This window comes from Filobasidium floriforme, assembly GCF_021052385.1.
Source record: "Filobasidium floriforme strain CBS 6241 chromosome Unknown HD553scaffold_5, whole genome shotgun sequence".
Taxonomy (NCBI): Eukaryota; Fungi; Basidiomycota; class Tremellomycetes; order Filobasidiales; family Filobasidiaceae; genus Filobasidium; species Filobasidium floriforme.
In genome coordinates this window covers 1,033-21,208 of record NW_025763626.1, presented here as the reverse complement: position 1 = coordinate 21,208, position 20,176 = coordinate 1,033, and the positions used below count along the sequence as shown (strand labels likewise).

General features: G+C 54.7%; 2 protein-coding genes across 2 annotated transcripts; one reads left to right on the top strand and one right to left on the bottom strand.

The window, feature by feature from the left end:
* Nucleotides 1-179: 179 nt before the first annotated feature.
* HD553DRAFT_181739 (uncharacterized protein) lies at nt 180-5,623 on the top strand. Its single transcript, XM_046176960.1, has 11 exons — nt 180-705; nt 787-991; nt 1,065-1,419; nt 1,490-1,645; nt 1,721-1,820; nt 1,903-2,114; nt 2,194-2,361; nt 2,442-3,241; nt 3,302-4,782; nt 4,855-4,885; nt 4,949-5,623. The coding sequence occupies exons 1-11, from the start codon at nt 611-613 to the stop codon at nt 5,540-5,542; spliced, it is 4,197 nt and encodes a 1,398-aa protein (XP_046038302.1). The 5' UTR covers nt 180-610; the 3' UTR covers nt 5,543-5,623.
* Nucleotides 5,624-6,678: 1,055 nt separating this feature from the next.
* On the bottom strand, nt 6,679-11,502 carry HD553DRAFT_322456 (uncharacterized protein; the record flags this gene model as incomplete). The annotated part of the gene is made up of 10 exons (XM_046181293.1): nt 6,679-7,070; nt 7,472-7,659; nt 7,831-7,908; nt 8,214-8,665; nt 8,732-8,835; nt 8,900-9,379; nt 9,451-9,902; nt 9,960-10,206; nt 10,914-11,010; nt 11,266-11,502. The coding sequence occupies 10 exons, from the start codon at nt 11,500-11,502 to the stop codon at nt 6,679-6,681; spliced, it is 2,727 nt and encodes a 908-aa protein (XP_046038301.1).
* Between the last annotated feature and the right edge of the window lie 8,674 nt (nt 11,503-20,176).

Here is a 20,176-nt window from a genome sequence, read left to right as displayed (position 1 = left end):
GAGTGGAATGGGAATGGGAACCCCAGCGACGCGCATATGGGGGGGATGGGACGCGGTTCATCATCTGCTTCCGCTGGCCGAGGACGCGTGCTAGCCGGGACCGAGGGGGAGGCCATCATCATCAACAACCTGCAACACAACATGATGGGAAATGAGATGGTTGGTGATTGTTGGGAGGATGGACGTATCAACCGCTGCAATCTCTGCGGTGAACTAATCCATTGAAGCTCCTGTGCTTGTCAGATCTTATTATACTAGCTGCTTGACGAAACGCGGTGGACGCACCTCTCGGTGCAAAGCCCCTTACGACCCCGGAACGACCATCTTATCACAACAACAACAAATCCCGCCTGGCAATCTCAAAGGCAGTCGCAACAAAGGCAAACGTCAATCAGCGCCTGACTTGGCCCGAAGATTTGTATCAAGCGCTCCATCTTCTGGAAGGGTGCGGTCTCGTTGAAAACATTCGGCGGACAAACGAAACGCATTACGCATTCTCCTCGCCCTGAACCGAGCGATCAAACACGCTCGTTCAAAGCTGGCTCCGCGATTTCTGCGATAATAATCCTACTGGCACTGTCAACCACTCGGTAACACCACTTCGGATAATATGAGCTTCTTCAAGAGAAAGAGCGAACATCATCGCGATGAGAGTACAGATAGCAAGACAGGACCTCAGTCATACCCGCGAGAGTCCTTTCAGTCGTGAGTCTGCCGTCGTGATCGATCTGCGTGACCAGCTTGATATAAGTCTGATATCGGTCATTCCCTGTTTGATGTTGACAGGGCGAGTAGACCAGCACCAAACGGACCTGGAGGCTATAATCAGAGACAGCCCCTGGAACCGTCCTCACGAAATGCTTCTGGCAACCCGGACGGTCAGATTCAGGCCGCTCCTGGCGTCAATGGCGTTCGAGCGGCTCCAGACGCTCATGCCGGACAGTACGAGCCCAACATCCCACAAAAACCTCCACCCTTGATCAGTCCCTCAGTGAGTCTTCGTCGTAACAGCATCTTCGCATAATCGCGCTGAGTTTCACCTCGATGATCGTGCGATTTCGTAGTACCCGTGGTCAACTCGGCAGCTGGTCCTTTCCCCTAGCAATGTCGTAGGGTCGCCACCAGGCGCGCTCGTGTCACCGTTTCCTAGATATGGCCATTCCCTGCCTCCTGTGCCAACACAATCTGGTCATCTTCTCATATTTGGCGGGCTCGTCCGTGAATCGGTCAGAAACGACTTGTTCGCGCTCGACTGTCAGGATTTCTCGGCGGTGCCTGTACAAGCTACGGGCGAGATACCGGTACCACGAGTCGGTCATGCCAGCGCCCTTGTCCGGTCCGTGCTGCTCGTATGGGGAGGCGACACCAAGAACAGGATCGAGGACGAGCAAGATGAGGGGATCTACCTATTCAATATACGTGAGCGCACACCTATTCGGCGTTGTTTTGCTCGACGTGATATGCTCAAAGCGGTTGATTGGCGTTACAGACACACGCGAATGGACCCGGATCATGGCTCTGGGCGCCAGGCCAAAAGGCAGATATGGACATGCTGTATGCATGAGTGGCAATACGTTCTATGTCTCGGGTGGACAGGTGGATGGCAGATTCATGAACGATCTATGGGGTTTCGATTTAAGCACTTGTGAGCTTGTTATTCTTTGTCGCCCTTCAAGCAGTCACGTTGCGTCAAGAACGCTGACCGGAATCGCGGCAACAGTGATGGTCGCGCCGACCTGGCACGTCGTACAGCCTGCCAATAAAGCGCCCTCACCCCGGACGGGTCATGTTCTGGTAACCTATCAGGACAAACTTTACATGTAAGCTTGCAGCCAAAATGATGGCTCTCTCAGCTTGAGTGTCTGGTTTCCCGTGACCGACACGATCTTTCCTGTGTCTCAGGTTTGGCGGGACAGACGGAGCATTTCACTACAACGATACGTGGTGTTTAGATCTCGGCACACGTCTCTGGACTGAGCTACAGTGTATCGGTTACATCCCGGTGCCGCGGGAAGGCCACTCGGCCGCTCTCGTCGACGATGTGATGTATGTCTTTGGCGGACGAGATGTAGGAGGTAAAGATCTGGGCGATCTTGCTGCGTTCAAGTTTACAAGTGAGGCAACACTAGATCTGGGTCCATCAGGTCATGATCGTGCTGACAACCTGTGGTACGCGTTTTCCGCTACGCACAGATCGTCGATGGTATACGTTCCAGAATATGGGACCAGCTCCTTCTGGAAGAAGTGGACACGCCATGGCGGCCTTTGGCAAACAGATCTTTGTGCTTGGAGGCGATTCAAATGCTGCATTCGCGCAGACACGGACAGAGGATCCGAACGTCATCCACGTTCTTGACACTGGTGAGTACCGGACGGGCCGATTCAGTCTATTCCGTTCAGTCCGACCTTGTTGTGTGCTGATTGGCGCTATTTTTCCATAGCCAAGATCAAGTATCCTCCAGACCCGCCTCGAAACACTGCTCTGCCAGCACCGCAGAACACTGTGGATCCACCAGAAAGTCATATCCGAGAGCCCGTCACGCGTGTTGTGGATGAGGACCAAACTGATCGTGGCGGTCCAGACCAGAGTTTGCCATCGTTGAACGGGCCCGGCCCTGCGCCGAACTCCCCGGATTCGTCGGGTCCCAACGAGTCGCGTCCGGAGTCTTTCCCTGTACATCCGGACTCTCAGAACGCGGGCTTGTCAAGCAGCCACGACGCAGCTCGTACAGCGCCGCCTCCACCGGTACGCCCTCGCAGAGCGGATGATGACACTTTCACCCACGATACGACAGTCAATCGCTCGGTTTCGCCGTCTGGTCGCATCCCGGATAAGTCTGACGGGGATGACGCTAGATCCGGACCTTACAACGGAACAGGGGTCAACTTGCTGCCCAATAGTCCTATGGCCGGGGATACTAATAAGCGCTTCCATGCCGGTCAGACAGCGAAAGAGCCGCCGGCAGATGCCTTCTACTATGGCTCTCGATCTCCCACCGGAACCGTCTTCTCGACCCGCGGCGAAACGCCCGTTCAGCAGTACCCTCGCAATATCGATACGCATGATTTGACACGAGTCGTGCGAGAAAATACGGTGCTGCGCGCGGCATTGGAGAAAGTCTCGGACGGCGAGTTCGGGGAAGCTGTCCCAGTCGCATCATCTTCGGAAGAGGATTCAGCTAGCTCAGAAATGCTGCTCGACCACATACTGCAGCTGCAAGAGGATTGCTCCCGATTAAAGGTATTCGCTCTCAAAAGTCTGCTTTTCATGTGCGTTGCGCTGAACGAGATTCTTTTGCAGGTCGAGATGGTCGAACGGGTCGAGATTGCTTTCGAAGAGCTCGGTGATGCTGAGCGTCAGAGGGATGCGGCTTTGCAGGAGACTGCTTATTTTAGAGCACGTCTGGCCATCCTCGAGCACGAAAGTAGCGCCGAATTGTCCGAGCTGGATCGTGAAAAGATCATGGAATTAGAAGATCATTTGGCATCGACGCAACAGGGCAAACAGACGCTGGAAGCTCAAGTACGAGAACTGGAGACAACCCTTCATCGCATCACCGATGATCTCGATACATGGAAAGCTGAAGGTCACACTGCGTCGGAAAGAGCGCAACTAGCTGAGGAAGGGCAGGCGGATCTGCGGCTGGAGCTAAACACGGCTCAGAACCGGACGAACCAATTGGAGGTCCAACTCCGGGAGCAGATGGCCGAGAACGCCGCCAATACCTCGCTGCTGCAGCAGCGTGATCTCGACATCGAGAGTCATAGGACACAACGGGATGATCTGCATCAAGAACGCAGTGGGCATCTGCTTGTCATCGAAGAGATCCGCTCGGCGCTGCAGGATGCAGAACGGCGTAGTGAAGACCTGTCCTTCAAACACGAATCGGCTGCAAGGCGCGCTCAGGAGCTGGAACAAGAGCTACAAAAGCTGCAGGTCGAGCTCGCTGAGCAGAAGCGCGCAGCCGACAAAGCCGTGGAACGCGCTGCCGAGGCGGACACGACCTTGCAGTCTACTAAAGGACAGGTCGAGCATTACCGTTCTCTCACCGAACGCGGGCTCAGCCAGCTATTCTCCGCTGATCGCACTGCAGAAAGGTCGCTGGGGACTGACCGTGGCGAGCATCCCGAAAAGTCTGCAGCTCTCGCCCAGGAATGCGCTTCCCTGCGGAAGATGCTCAACGAAGCAGGGGCGCAGATCGAAGCAGCGCAGACAAACTTGATGCGTCATCGACAAGATCTGCAAGAGTCAAGATCGGCCACCGTCAAGCTGCATAATGAGTTGAGAGGCTGCCAGAAACAACGTAATCTGGACTCAGAGACCATCTCCCAGCTGCGCGCAATGACCGCTTCTCGTAACGGGGAGCATCAGAAACTCCGGGAGGAGATATCGCGCCTGCAATCCCGCTGCGATTTGCTTCGGCGCTTGCTGTCCGATCACGGTATTTCTGCGTCTGATGAACAGGCAGAGCCATTCTTGGTCAGCGCTTCAACAAGCGGTACACACACTCAAACACAGGAGCAAGCTCGATCGCTTGAAGCTGCCAAGCTAGAGTTGGAGCAGCTACGGAAATTATTGAGGGAGAAACAGGGAGATGAAGATAGGCAGGAGCAAGCCTCAGCGAGCGGTATGAATGGACATGGAAGTCAGCCTGCAGATCCCGCAGCCAGACCCACGGAAGTTCGCGACCTTGAAATGCGAATGACAGAGATGGAGCTGGCGCACAAGAAGAAGTTGCAGCAGGTCGAGGCGGATTATCAGACGGCAGTGAAATATGTCAAGTCAGTCGGATTACATGGACTCGCTCAGTAATGGTATCCAGAGAGAGAGACTGACATTTGTTCTGCTATCAGAGGAACCGAGAAAGTGTTCCGTCGGATGAAGGTGAGACTGGTAATAATCGATCTTGCGTCAAAGTCTAAGCTAAAGCTTTATGTTTTTCTACAGGACGAATTGACTAAACAAAAGAGCGCGAATGCTGCTCTGCAGTCCGAGCTTGATGCCGCACAGGGTACTGATGGAAGAGAGGCGGGATCCAGGACCAGATCTGCGTTGTCTGGCAGAGCTACTCCCACGACGGATGGCGAAACGCCGCGCCAGCAACAGAGGCTTGCGTCACAGAACGCTGAGTTGCAAAGGCAACTGGAAGGACTACGCGAAGAGCTAAGCGCCCTAAGGGACGTCTGTGCTGGGCGCGAGAAGGAAGTCGAGATCACCCGTAGACGGGCAGGCGAAGCGGAGGCGCAGTTGGAGCAAACGAGAAAGGAACTCGAGAGATATCAAGGCGAGGACACGGCCGCGCGGACGATGGCAGAAGTCGAACAGGAGAATGCAGATTTACGACAGGAAAACGAGACTCTGAATCATCAAGTGATGCTGCTACTAGCCGACGATGATACGACTTCACCAAGACCGCGATCCGACGTCGACTTTGCCAAATATAATCGTCGCAGATCAACATCGTCTACGCAAGGCTCCGACGAGCAGAGTAGGATTCTCGGCGGGGAGTCGCGAACATTCCCTTCGTTGCACTCGCAATAGACGCCTGTACTATATCTGTGAAGTATTGCCCACCGTGTTTTACGAAGTATTTATGATGACGAAGGCAATGTCCGTGGCGCTTTGTGATGCACTCGCATCTCGTAGTCGTTTTGAAGATCACCGTCAGGCACCGGTGACAGGTCTTCAATCGACCCATGACAGCTAGGCTTCGAAGGAATGTGGAACCGTATAAGTTGCGACATTTAAATCTGCCTGACAGTCGGCCAAGTACCACTGTGCCTTGCGCTCAGACGGGACGTGGCTGAGTGTCTCGCCAGCTGCCAGATCGGCGAATTGGCGGAGTATTACTATGTATGAGGAGACAGGACAAGACGGAAATTCAACCTCTTGTCCTGACTGGACAGAAGGTTTGGTCTGAACAGCCATCCAATCCAATCCACCCCTATCGTCGCCTCGACTGTACCGATAGCTTTGCACAGAGACCCTTGAGCATATCTTGACAAGGTCACAGTTCTGGTGTCCTATGCCTAGAATATCCTTGACGAGAAGACCGTGGCCCGCTATTCACAAAACTGTATTGCGCCCAGCATCCCTGCCGTCTCCGCTTACGCCCAGTTCATCACCAAGCTCAACAAGACCTTCCCCCTCCAAGAGAGCATCAATCAGGAGAGGAAGATGATGGGTCTGCCTCCTATGGCCGTCCCTGCATTGCCTGCCAACTGGGTGGTACCTAGGCAGAGGGCGTGTAGGTTTGGGAGCAGGGAGGTCAACTGTTTCAGCTACCAATCGTGTGAGCCCGGTCCATTTGACCGCCTCTAAGTTCATACCAAACAAGACCGTCTTTATCCTTTGCTTCCTCCTCTCGTGCTATCACCTCTTTGGCTTCCTGCTCTACCAAAGTCACCACTTCTGCGACCTAGGCGATGACCAAGGACAGCAAGAAGAGGATTCCCAGACAACTAAAGAAGATCGACCCCAACGCAGCGACTCCTCAATTTGACCCCAATGCAATAATGTGGATGTCAACTCCCAATCCTAAACCCCATGCCTTGGGAATAGGGGAAAGGAGACCAATGGGTCGGATAACCCCTAAGCGCAGGAATAGTGTCGGCCCGAGTATATATCTTGACCTCTTTGGCCTTTCTATCCCCTCTTAACTGCCTCTTGATCCTGCTTCAAACCAACCGGAAGTCCTCGTTTTTGCTCGGTTGGGCATCTTTGAGGTCTTGAGGATCCATGTCCGAGTCTGAGTCGTCAGGGCAATCCAGGTCTATCTCGGAGCCGTTGTCGTCGTCTGTATCCTCCTCTTCAGGATCATCGTCATCATCGGACCCCGGCTCCTCCCCCGCTTCCCCGACTGTTTCCCTCTTTATATCCTGCACAGGAGCAGAAGACTCATAGATGCGAGCCGTCTGGGAGCGAGTCGCCTTGGAGGGAGTCTCCTCAAAGGGAACCTCCTTGATGGACGGGTCTGTCGGGTCGTCTTCGGGCGATTCGGGCTTCGGTTCCTCCACGATCTCTGGGACTTCTGCCCTTGGAGCCAGTACGACTTCCCTTTCCCAAAGACCTGAAACGTCATCCATGCGGGTGAAGCCAGCTATCTCCGTGATGATGCTGCTCCAAGCACGCATGCGTTCATTCCTAGCCAATTGATGGTCCATGTCGTTTTTGCAGTGCCCCTGTTATAGGTGTCACGTGACGTGCCGGGCGCGCCGTACGCGATCTCCGTAGACGACTCCGGCCGGGGGTACTTTTTGGTATTGTTGTTTTGATGTAGAAGTGGTACCGTTGTAATAGCTCTACATCCGTTATTACATTTCGATGTCTACCCATACCTTGCCTCATTCCTGCATCCCATCAGCCTGTCCAGGGGGATCCCCGTCGGGGGTCGCTCCTGGGCCTTACAGGTCCCCCCACCCGGACATCATGAGCCTGAAGTCAGGCGCAAGTTCCAGTCTGAGCTCCCACCCTTCCAATTGTAGGCAAGAGCCTTGTTCCAGCCAGCGAATGATGAAATGATTGTTTGACTGCCTGATCGTAAAGTTGTTGCCCCAACCCATCTCCAAGCATCGCTGCCACAACGCTTCAACGCTTCTCGGTGTTGCCGGAGGATGCATACTAATCCTTCATGACGACACAGCTGAGATGATGGAGAGCTATCCAGATGACGTTCAGGTAAAGGTCATTGCAGCGTGACGTTGACTTGTTAAATCACTTGCGAGCGTTCTATAAGATATAAAATGCTGCTTCTTGCTTCTTGCTTCTTGCTTCTTGCTTCTCGCTTCATGCTTCTTTGTTCTTCGGGCGTGCTGCTGACGTCAACTGACAATCGTCTCGGTTGACGTGATCGACTCGACATTCCAGAGTCATAGCGCTGGTGCAGACGGAGAGGTACCGATGCAAAGCTGAACAGACCGATGCAAAGCTTACAAGACCGATGCAATGCTCAGAGGACCAGTGTAATGAGGATTGCAGCGGTCCATCACAGATGCTCGTCTTCCTTGGGACATGATGTGTATATGTAAGAGCCGAAACATGTCCATCACTCCGCTCAGCTACTACTACTGCGACAATCAGCTACTACCTCCATCAAGCCTGCGGCTGCCATTTGAGTGCGTCCTCGTGCGAGAACAAGACGAGGGCCGTTCTATCATCAGCATTGTCAGTGATCCCATGTATCACGATGGCAGACTTGAAGAGGACGATTGACCCGGGATCATAAGCCAGCTTGTACTGTTGATCTACCGTCCCAAGCACAAGATGACAATTGTCATGCGTTCCGGTGTTGGTGATGCAGACATAGCCGTGCTTGGCGTCCCCCTCGTCGACGTGAGGAGTAACTTGAAGGTTCCAGACCAGAGCCATCCCGAGAAAGGGGCAGGGCAATTCCTGCAAGTAAGTCGTGAGGTCGGCTTGCGTACCTGCTAAGCGATCCATTTGCTGGCGATGATGGGAATATTGCTTGGGATCAAGAATCTTGAACAAGTTGGATATGAATTGAAGAAAAGGCCGAAGTTCGTCGTGAAAGGTTCGGATCGTCCTGTTGGCATAGCAGCCTTTGAGGTTATCGGAAGATACGACAGGACCTCGTCGGGCCTGACCTGTCGCTATCCAATAGGCAAGGTGGAGCACACCTGCATCCGAGCCGTACTTTGCTCGGGCCTATATCGCACGATGATCGAGAACGATCAGCCTGGACCTTGATCTTGAAATTGACATATCACGCACCGCTTTAAGATTGCTGTGTCTGTTATCGCAGCCCTTTGGATCCGGAATTTTTTCTTGGTCGTGCAGGCTCAGCAGCTGGTTCCTGGCCCTGTCGTGGTTCGTTGCTATTGATCCAACCTCGACACAGTGCTTCAATTGCGTCACTCAGACGATGAATGTCGATGTTACTCATGATCCCGCTGATCTTAAAGCCGAGAGGCTTGTGATTGGAAGTCTCCAGCAAGACGGTACCTTCATGCAGAGGTAAGGTAGCGGCGGACTTGTCCCAACCGTCTAGCATCTGGGCCCATACTTCATCGCACGGCCGGGTATCGGAACGTTGGAATGGTACGGTCTTGGCTCCCTTGATAAGGTCGTTCCATGTCTTGGGAACAGTGATGATGGTGTAGTCTTGTTTTTCTAGACGTTTCGTGACGTCCGTGAAGCCGGCGGTCCGATCTCGATGGATAGCAGCAAGTGATTTGCCAAGATCGAGTTGCTTGATTGGGTTCTGTTTCATGGCATAGTCCAAACTCGCCTGGCAATACTGGGATTGCCACTCCTTTTTGACATCCATGGCCATGGCCAAACTGCCGGAAAAGCGCTTGCCTCTGGATATCATGCCGGTGGTGGTGTTGGGCCACAACGTGGGCATAGGGATGGGAATGGCTAATCACTAGACCGTGGCGAGTCAGTGATTGACAATGGAAGCCAATTCCGGGAGAGCTCTCGATACATACTTGTCTGCTCCATATTCTCCATGTCAACGTCTACATCTGCATCAACCAACGTTTCGACATCCATCTCTTTGTCATGTTGATTGGTCCTGGCCCCATGTCCTCCGAGCCCACAATGCTGTTCTGACTTGCCCGACCGATTGTCAAGACTCGAATCGTCCTGGCTCTCTGCGTCGTCAAGCCCCGGGCCGTCCTGGCTCTCTGCGAGACCGTTGTCCCGATTCTCAAGCCCCGAGCCGTCACTGTCGTCCCAATCGTCGTGTACCGAGCCTTGCAGACTTCTCTCTGTGGCTGCTAGGCGTGTCTCTGCGGCTGCTATTGAACCAGCAATGGCGACGTCCACAGCGACTTGATAGGTACGCAAGATAGCCCGTCCGGTGGTGATAGGGTCCTTCTCCAAGGAGGCGGCGACAAGAGCGGATGCTTCGGGAAGGGTGTTTTGTCTTGAGATCTTCCTCAAAGCCAGAAGGATGCTCCAATTAGGTGTAAACTTGAGACTGAACGACCTTCACCAGTTCTCGCCCCATCTGGATTCAAGGATCTGTTCTAGTGATTCCTTGTCCGATATCCCCCTGTTTCTGCGCTTCGCTGCTAACATCTTGCCGTTCAGGACCTCTTGTCCGATGATCATGTCGTAATTATCCCCGAAGACGTCATCAGCCTTTACACAGCAGGCATACGCCTGGTCCATCAAACTATTCGCAAGGTCTTGACGGTTGGGGTGTTTGGCGATCCAGCAGGTAACGAGATCGACCTTGCCTTGGAAACACAGTGACCAGAGGGTGTCGGTATGTACTCGAGTATGTCCGGGACCTTGACCGAGGTGAGGCAGTGTTATAGCATCCGCGGTACGCGTACCAAACGACCGCGTCGGGTAGTTTTACAGGGACCTCCGATGGGAGTTCGGTACGGAGTATATCTAGAACACCCCTATGTGTTTACTACAATGTAGTACTAGTTGTACTACATCCGTTATTACATTCATTACCTTACCCTTACCTTCTAGTCCCGTGTGATACTATTCCAGGCTTGCAGGCAAGCCTAATAGGCAGTCGGTGGATTGATTCATGTTGGAGCCGCAGCAGATCAGATCCTGATGATTATGTATTGTAGGCGTCACGTGACGCGCGACCTACGGTGCGCGTCGCCTCGGGGTCTCGTTCGGAGACCCTCTCGGAGACCCTCTTGGAGACTTGTTAGGAGATGTTCTCGTTGACGTCTAACTAGTACCCTGTAGTAGTTAGACATCTGTTATTACATTACTATGCCTACCGTTACCTTTCCCCAGTCCCGCGACCTTATTACCTCAAGACCAGGCAGGTCGACTGCCAGGCCTTATATTATGGTGGTGGACTGTGGATGGTCGGGCTTCTGTTTTTCAGTGACAATTGCCAAATATCACTGCTGCTTGCTGCTCGCTGTTCAAAGCGAGGTCGGCCGTACCGATCGTGATCGTGATCGTTCACGTTCTTGGCGAGTCTTCCAAGCGATCATGCGATTTGGACCTGCTTGATCCCAGCAATCACCCATCATGCCCAGACTCATGACGCCGTTGGCACTCCTCTATACCACGCTGCCGAAAATCAGATCCAAGTCTTTGATCTCTGCTCCCTCCATGGCGCGATCCAGCCTTGTCGCCAATTCGATCCTAGGTACGTTAGTAGGAAGAAGTCTGTTACGAATACCCAGAATGCGAATCGCATTAGGTGTCGGAATTGGCTTCCTCGAACTCGTGATGTGTCAAGTAGAGGCATAGCTAGTAGAATTAGAAGTGAAGCTAGCATCCCTACAACCCCTAGTAGTTTGTTAGGGATTGACCGAAGAATTGCGTAGTATGGCTAGAGCGTTCTCGTCTTGCAGTGATCTGTCGATGGAATAGGGATCGGTCTTGCCCAGGGAAAGTAAACTGGCGACATGGCTCCCCTCGAGCGATATCTTGCAGGGAACGACCGTTGTTGCAGGATGGGTGCCGGTAACGCTCTCGAGGTCAAGATTGCCGGAGTTGTCCTTCTCGGAGACGACTTGCTCGGGGGGCTTTGCTGAGACAACCGGCATCCTCGAGGCTGTCGCTCTGGCGAATATCGCTCCCAAGTGAGCGGCGAAACGTCATGGTACCATGGGCGACATTGTTCTGGAAGATAATCAGAAGTGCAGAGTCGGCCTGGGCCGAGCTAATCGCTTTCAGGCTATGACCACAAAAGTTCTGCTGTGACGACGTTGGCTTCCCCTGCGCCATGTGGTTCTGCAAGGCTGTCGTAACCTTGGCCCCCACGCTGTCTGTAGGCACAGCAAAGACGTCCAGCTGATGGAAATGGCCTGTGCATACGCGAGAGGCAAAGGAAGCGGCTGGGAACGGGTTGTTAGATGAAGATGTGTTACGGCGGAAGTCGCTAATCGAGATAGGTCCTAAGCCGTAAGGCGTAGGGTGCTTATAGGTGAATCGCAGGTAGTCGGGAGAATGTCGCAAGTCCGCTTAGATGAAGCGGGTTCGGATGCGGGATACGAATCCAGAGATATATGAATAAGGAAGGTGATCACTTGGTGTGAGGTACCGGATTCGGTCTAAGGTAAAACGATGAAACGTAGATACTTAGCGACGTCCTTGAGTTTGTAACCTCTCCGCAACACGTCTTGAAGATGTTGTAACAAGTCAGATAGGCGTGTATTGAATGTGATATCGGAACTTGACCTCTAACTATTACAGAGCGTCCTCTATCGAATTCGGTCAAGTTCCTCTAGCTATTTATACGGAGACGAGTACGTAGACGGGCTGGCGAACACTGAAAAGACCCAAGAGAAAAGAATGGCGAGAGATGGCGAAACTGGAAGAACGAGATGGCGAACAGACGAATCCTGTCGAGAGCAGCCGGATTAGGTAGAGGAGGCGAGTTTGAGTTCTCATTTGTCCCTAGGTACGTCGAGTAAGGTTGTCGAGGTCCTGAGTAGAGTGTCGTGTACCTCGAGGTCCCTGTACCTGTTTGTGATATGTGTCGGGAAGGTTTGTTGTTTCGGTGAATGGTGAAGGCGAATGGTAGGGGCGACCGAATCTGCTCCGAGGGAATCGGATTCGCCTCGTCGAGCCGGACTTAGGTGTATGCTGATGTCCGTAGATCGAGCCTGTGTGTCGGTAGTCGACTCACGTGATGATCCCGTAACAGTATATCCCCCTCCGGAATGGCGCGCCCCGAGCCATCGTGTTTCAAGTATTGATCGCATCAATTTGTTTGATGATTGTCTACGACGCGTTTGTTTTGATTTGATGGCGAGCGAATTTTCCATTTCGCTAAGGCCCATCGACTCGCGTCGAGTGGGGGGTATAAGCCGGATCCGTTTCGATTGAAGCGAATTGTGCACTTCCTTTCTCGAAGATACTCAACGATGCCGTCTCCTGACGTATCTCCCAAGATTGAGGAACGCTCGACTCCTTCTCGAGCCTCGACCGTAAATCCAGGAGACTCGGCTTCTCGTTCGTGCGATTCGAGTCGATTCGGTTCCTTTGCGTGCACTGATCCAGTTCCGCTTTGTGTGTAGAAGTCAACCAAGTCTTTTCCGGAGGAATTTTTGATTTCGAAGAACTCCGCAATATGGACGACACGGACGAGGTCGACCAGAACCTGGCCTCGAATATAAGGGGGCTGTCGGTGACCCGATCGGGGTTGGAAGGTAAGCAGATTCGGTTCCGAAAGGCGGTTTCGTTTCGCTGAACTTGTTGGGTTCTTCGCAGGTGGTGAACCGGCTCGTCGGGAAGGGCTCTACGGGGAAGCTCGTAGGCCGACTGGACGCCCGATATCGGGCGAGGACGTTGCCATGACCGGGCAACCTTTAGCCCCGGTCGACGAGGAACCGGTTGCGGGGCCGAGTGCGGGTGAGTAAAGCGAATCTGCTTGGATTCTGAATCGATAATTGGTAACCTGATACTATGTCTATTCTTGCTCGATTGTAGCTGCCGTGTCGCCGCCCAGGACTCCTCGAGGGAGGTCGATTCAGCGGAGTCGACAAGGCCGACACAGCGCGAGGTCGAGTCGAGGGAGAGGAGCCGCATCGGCGGGTGCGAGGGTCGATGTCGAGAACATCGATTTGGGGGGCGCTCTCGTGCGCCAACGGTCGGTGAGCCCGGAACCCGGTAAGCGTTTTTGTTTGGTTTCTACCGGATCCGGTTCGACGAAGCTAATTTGGATAATCGCGTTCCAGCTCGGCCCACCGACTTCGAGGGCGTACAGCCGACTCGGCGAACGGGTGCAGCGCCTGCCAACTTCTTTGACGACCTGTCGGAGACGAAAAAGAAGAAGAAGAAGGTGGTGACGTCCGAGGATGAAGATTCGGACTACCGCGACAGCGGTGTACCGGGTGAGTCGCCCGACGCGTCTCCAGGGTCAGCGTACGAACGGCAGATCGAGAGTCGCTATCAAAGAGCGTTCGGGACTCCTGAATTTGCTGGTTCGTACTCGGTACCCGTCGATCGAACTCGTTTCGCTGAACCAGATTTGCTTGATTTTAGCCGAAAGCGAGGGGGCCGACTCGATCATCGACATTGGGGATGAGAGCGTGATCAACATCGGCATGGTCGGCACTGAGGGAGACGAGTTGGCGTCGACACCTGAGCCCGAGTGGTGGGATAGTGAGTAATATTCGTATTGTTTAAGCGAAACCGTTTGCTTCGAGCTAATCCGCTTTGTAGCCCACGCTGGTATCGTCAACGCTACCGACCAAGAGATCATCGATCACGAGGCGAGGCCCGGCGAGCCTCCTTTCTCGACTCGAGTTGGGACGGCCAGCGAGGTAAAGACCAGGAGGGCGGTGGTAAGCTCGTTTCGCTTGCGTTTAAGCGGATTCGGCTAAATCTTGTTCGTTCCGGTAGCTGCAATCACGTCGCCTGGCTCGCGCTCAAGCCAAGGAGGGTATCGTGAACGACCCTAAGTGCGAGGACTGCGAGGGCCTCGGGGACGAGGAGTTGAGTTGGGGATGTCGGTCCCGTACGAACGACAAGTCTGGGACTTTGAAGGGTTGTGCGGAGTGCACTGGTCGGCGAAACACGTGTTCGCTTACCGGACAGCCGATTCCGGAACCTCCCGGCCGAGTTCCCAGCCCCAACACCGCGGCTGCTGCGAATGCAGCACAACCGACTACTCCTCCGGCGACGAGTAGTCTGCTTCCTCGAGCTCGATGGGAAGCGCAGGTGGTGAGTCGAATTTGTTTCAACGAACCGAATCTGTTTTAACGCAACCGAATTTGGCAGCAATCGGCCAGAGACCGTATTCAGGATCTACGCCGACATGCTCGAAGATGCGGGCATCAAAAAGGGTCTCTCGAAGGCCTTGGAAGACCTCGACAAGGTCCGGGAGGCGATCGCGGCGGAAGGTGACGCGGCCTTCAAGAGGGTTATCAACCCGTTGCCGGCGCCTACGCCCAAGAAGAGGAAGACCGGAGTCGTGTCGACTCCGAAGGATTCGAAGAAGTCGGGGGGTAAGTCGACTCCGAAGGGCAAGGGGAAGCAGAAGGAAGCGGATCCGGACGAGGACGAGGAAGAGGAAGAGAATGATGGTCGCCCGCCGAAGCGAGCCAAGAAGGATTGAAGCGGTTCCGCTTCGTCTATAATTTGTTTTTGGGTTTTGTATTTTCTTTCAATCCGAGTCGTTTGATACGATGAATCCTATGCGAGCGAGAAGTCCGAGACGAGATCCGGAAGAGTTCAGAACATATGTTTATCCGTATCTCGGTCCAGCCGGGATCGGTTCAATGAAGCGGATTCGGGAAAGCTACTGTTACGGCGACGAGTCCGCCGGGCTGCTGCCCCGGGCTGGTCCGCCGGACGAGTGAGCGGGAGAGAGGCGAGGGTAGGAGTATACATCTATATAGTAATAACGGATGCCCAGCATCCGGTCTTTAGTGATAGTACAATGTTCGAATGTAAACAACAAATACGGCGGAGTCCGCCCTCGGGGTGGCCCGCCGGAACGCGTCTCGGCGCGCCCCGCGTCGCGACCGCGTCGATCTCTAACAGTATCCCCCGTCTAGACACAAACTCCGGATGTGTCAGTCGGTACTCTCCGAACCCCCTTTGCGGTACTCCGACCGGCGTGGGGTTGGCTTCGTCGGGTATTGGCGATGGAACGATATCACGACGTCGTCGTCCCAGTCGAACTCTCCAGCTCCGACCCAATCGTTGTGCGCCATATCGTACCCCTTCCACGAGACGAAGTATTCGACTCGAGCGACTCGACCCTTACGTACTCGGGAATCCAGGATCTCAGCCACCTCGTAAGCAGCCTCTCCGTTGTCGGCTACCTTGGGCGGTGGCGGCGGGTCTACCCGTCGGCTTTCCCTAGTGTTCGCCTTGTACGGTATCAATAGCGATACGTGGAACACGTTGTGCACGCGCCTCATACTGCTAGGCAGCTCCAGTCGTCGGGCAAGGCCCGAGTTTCCCACCTTCTCCGTAATTCGGAACGGGCCGAAGGTCTTCCAATCCAGCTTCCTGCTCGGTCGAACCGTGGTGATGTGCTCAGACGACAACATCACCAGGTCCCCGACCTCGTACCCCTCCGTCGGCACATTCCGTCGCTTGCGATCGGCGTACTTCGCCATATTGGTCCGCGCGAGCTCTAGCGACTTCATAACCTGCTCGCGGACCTCTTCCATACGCTCCCGGAAGGCTGCTGCCGACTCGATGCTCCCCGGGACTTGGCGAAGGGAGAACTTGAAATCTTCTCCTTCGGAGGCCATGAAAGGCGACATCTTGATCGCCGAGTGCCACGCGTTGTTGTAGGCGAATTCCGCCATAGCGATCAACTCCGCCCAATCATCCTGCTGGAAGTTCGTGTAGCTCCGGAGATACTGCTCCAACGTGGAATTGGTCCTCTCCGTCTGTCCGTCAGTCTCGGGGTGGTACGCCGTCGACAGCCGCTGGTTCATCCCGGTGATCTTGCACACGTCCCTCCAGAATCGCGACGTAAACAACGCCCCTCGATCGGTCAACAAATCCTTAGGGTACCCATGGAGCCGCACCCATTCGTTGACGAATATCGACGCCAGCACATGCGTGTCGTCGTCCTTCCGACAGGGCACGAAATGCGCCCTCTTCGTAAAACGATCCACTATTACGAGGATCGAATCAAACCCCTTCGACACGGGCAACCCCGTAATGTGGTCCATGGTGACCGACTTCCATTTCCCTTCCGGTACCGGTAGTGGGTGCAACTCCCCCATGGGCTTTGCCCGCGGTCTCCTGTTCCGTTGGCATACGTCGCAGGTCGCCACATACTCGGCCACCGTCTCTCTTAGCCGAGGCCACCAGAATTCCCGGAGAACCATCTCCGTCGTCTTGTCCCGACCATAGTGCCCGACCAACTTCTGGTCGTGACATAGCGCGAGCACTTTGCTACGCAACACCTCCTTATCGGGGACATACATCCATCCTCGATACAGGAGGAATCCGTCGCTGTCCACCGTCCATTCCTCCGCTTTGCCTTCCGGCGCTCGGGAAGCTCGCTCGGCCCCGGCGGTCAACTCCGCGTAGGCGTCCTTAACAAAGGTGTCCTCCTTCAGCTCCGCCAGCAGTAAACGCTGGATCTCTTCCTCCGGAAGTTGCAAGGTTCCGCATATGCGGAGTGCTCCTTGGCACTGGTCCGTCGCAACGCTCCGGCGGAGCGCCCCTTCGCTCTCTTCCATCGTGAGAGCATCCAGCTGCATCGGCAGCTCGCTGTTCTGCGGCCGTAGCAGAATCTCCGTTTCCAGGACCTTGGAGTCCTTCATCAGTTCTTCCCGGCGGCTCAATGCGTCGGCCTTACCATTCTCCGTCCCGGGCTTGTACTCCAGGGTGTAGTTGAACTGGTTCAACCGCTGCGACCACCGCGCCTGTCTCCTCGTCAGCATTTTCTCGGTACGAAAGTACTCGAGGTTCTTGTGATCCGTAAGGATCCGAATGAGTCGACCACTGTCGAGGTATTGCCGCCATACCGTGCAACTGTACACGATCGCGAGGAGTTCGCGGTCGTGAACGTCGTAGTTCCTTTCGGCCGACGTCAGACTTTTCGACATGAAAGCCACGGGGTGCATCTTCCCGTCGGCTCCCTCCTGGGACAGCACCGCCCCGATCGCCCCAGAGGAGGCGTCCGTCTCCAACAAGATTTCTTTATCCTCGTCAAAGTGAGCGAGGATCGGCGCCGTCGTGAACGCCCGTTTCAGCTCCTGGAAGGAGGCCTCCGCCTCCTTACTCCACTCCCATTTTCGACCCTTCTTCGTAAGGTCATGCATCGGCCTACACTTCTTCGAGTACCCTTCGATGAAGCGGCGATAATAGTTGGCGAACCCCAGAAAGGACATGAGTCCTTTCACGTTCGTAGGGGCCCGCCCAGTCCATTACGGACTTGATCTTAGAGTCGTTCATTTGAACGCCCTGTGGAGTAACATCATACCCCAAAAACTCGGTGTGGTCCGTATCGAACTCACACTTCTCGGCTTTCGCGTAAAGCCCGTTCTCCAACAATCTCCGAAGGACTCCTCCGACGGCCTCGTCATGCGACTCCTGATCCGGTGAGAAACCAGGATGTCGTCCAGGTAGATAACCACCTTGGTGTCCAACATATCCCGGAACACGTGGTTCATCCACCTCTGGAACGAGGCTGGAGCATTGGTGAGCCCGAAGGGCATCACCAAGCACTCGAAAAGCCCCTCCCGCGTTCGAAACGCAGTCTTCCACTCGTCACCCTCCTTTACTCGGAGGAGGTTGTATGCCCCTCGCAGATCTAACTTGGTGTAGATCTTCGCCCCCTTAAGACGATCTAACGTCTCCGATATAAGGGTAAGGGGGTGCGGTCCTTGACCGTGATGTCGTTTAACCTCCGGTAATCAATACAGAGCCGCAACGACCCATCCTTCTTCGGAACAAACAGCACGGGGCTCGCCGCCGGAGATGTTGACATCCGGATAAAGCCCTTCTCCGTCTGCTCCTTAATCCACTCCGACAACGCCGCTCCTTCTTTTGCGGAGTGCACATAGCACTTGCCAAATGCGGGGTTGTCCCGGGGAGTAGATCGATGGCGTGGTCGAAGGACCTCGCCGGCGGCAGTGTATCTGCCTTTGTTTTTGAAAACGCGCCTAGCCAGGCGTGATATTTCTTCGGGACCCTTTCCCGGAGTGTCTCCATGTACTCCGGCGGGTCCAAGTCGTTCGGGAACGAGTCCATTGGTTGGACGTCCCAATCCCACAGGTCCGGCCGCTTGGCAGGGGGCGGTTGTTCCACCACCGCGTCCAGGCGTGCTGCGTACAGCGTGTAGGACCCCTCCATTGCGGCCCTGTCGATCTCCTCCGACGCCGTGCTCCGCCGGACTCTCTCTCGGGTAGACTCCTCGGGGGAGAACACCACCTCTTTCCTGTCTCATAGACATCCGAGACCCAGGCAGGTATCCCCCAACTCCACTCCATTCGACGTCCAGTCGATGATCGGGTTATGGCGCCGGAACCATGGCGCTCCCAAAACCACGTCATACGACCCTAGGTCCGTCAACATGAACGCGACCGACTCGGTGTGTCGGCCAATCCTCAGCCTAGTACTTGTCCGGTGGGTCACTGCACCGGAGTTGATCGGTCTCCCGTCGATCACCCTAAGCATCCTCGGCTTCTCGAGCTTCTCTTCCACGAACCCATGTTCCGCAGCGAACCCCTTGTCCATGAACAGGTTCGTCGCCCCACAATCCAACAGCAGGACTGTTTCTACGGCTCTCCCCTCGGGGTACACCGTACCCAACAAGGTAAGGTGTTCCTCCGGATCCGCTGGGGAGCCCAACATCCCGATCGTACACTCACGACCTGCATCTTCCGCAGGTACCTGCCTCCTCGGGCTCACGGGTTGATCCGTTATTCTGTTACGGCGACGAGTCCGCCGGGCTGCTGCCCCGGGCTGGTCCGCCGGACGAGTGAGCGGGAGAGAGGCGAGGGTAGGAGTATACATCTATATAGTAATAACGGATGCCCAGCATCCGGTCTTTAGTGATAGTACAATGTTCGAATGTAAACAACAAATACGGCGGAGTCCGCCCTCGGGGTGGCCCGCCGGAACGCGTCTCGGCGCGCCCCGCGTCGCGACCGCGTCGATCTCTAACAGCTACGCTTCCCAACCCGGAGGCTTTGGCTTAGTCGGGAACCGAACGTGGAACTCCTCTTGTGCCTCTGCTGTGTTGTTGAGGTCTTCGAGGGGTACCCAATCTTGTCCTTCAGGTCCCGAATATCCTTTCCATTTGATTAAGTACGCGAATTGGCGTCTCCTGATCCTGCTGTCGATAATCTCTTCGACCTCATACTCGTCATCGTGCGGAGATTCGACAATTGGTCCAGGCGTCTGTACTCGTCCATCAAATGGATTCTCGCAATGTGGTTCCAACATGTCGATGTGGAAGACGTTGTGAACCTTGAGTGTGGCCGGCAAGCGGATCCGGTACGCATGAGACGAAATCGCTTCAATGATTTCGTAGGGACCGTATCGCTTGTGATCCAGCTTCTTGGTAGGTCGTTTGGTTGCGATGTATTTCGATGAAACATAGACCTTCGATCCTACTGTGAATTCGGGAGGACTTTGGTGTTTCTGGTCGAAGTACTTGGCAGCTCTTTCGTTAGCTGCGGTCATCTGTACTCGCATCTGCTCCCAAACCTCTTTCATATCCCTGGCTTCGATCCTTGCGACGAGGGATTCAGCCCTGTGTTTGTCGAGACTGACGTCGAATCGTGGTTCGTA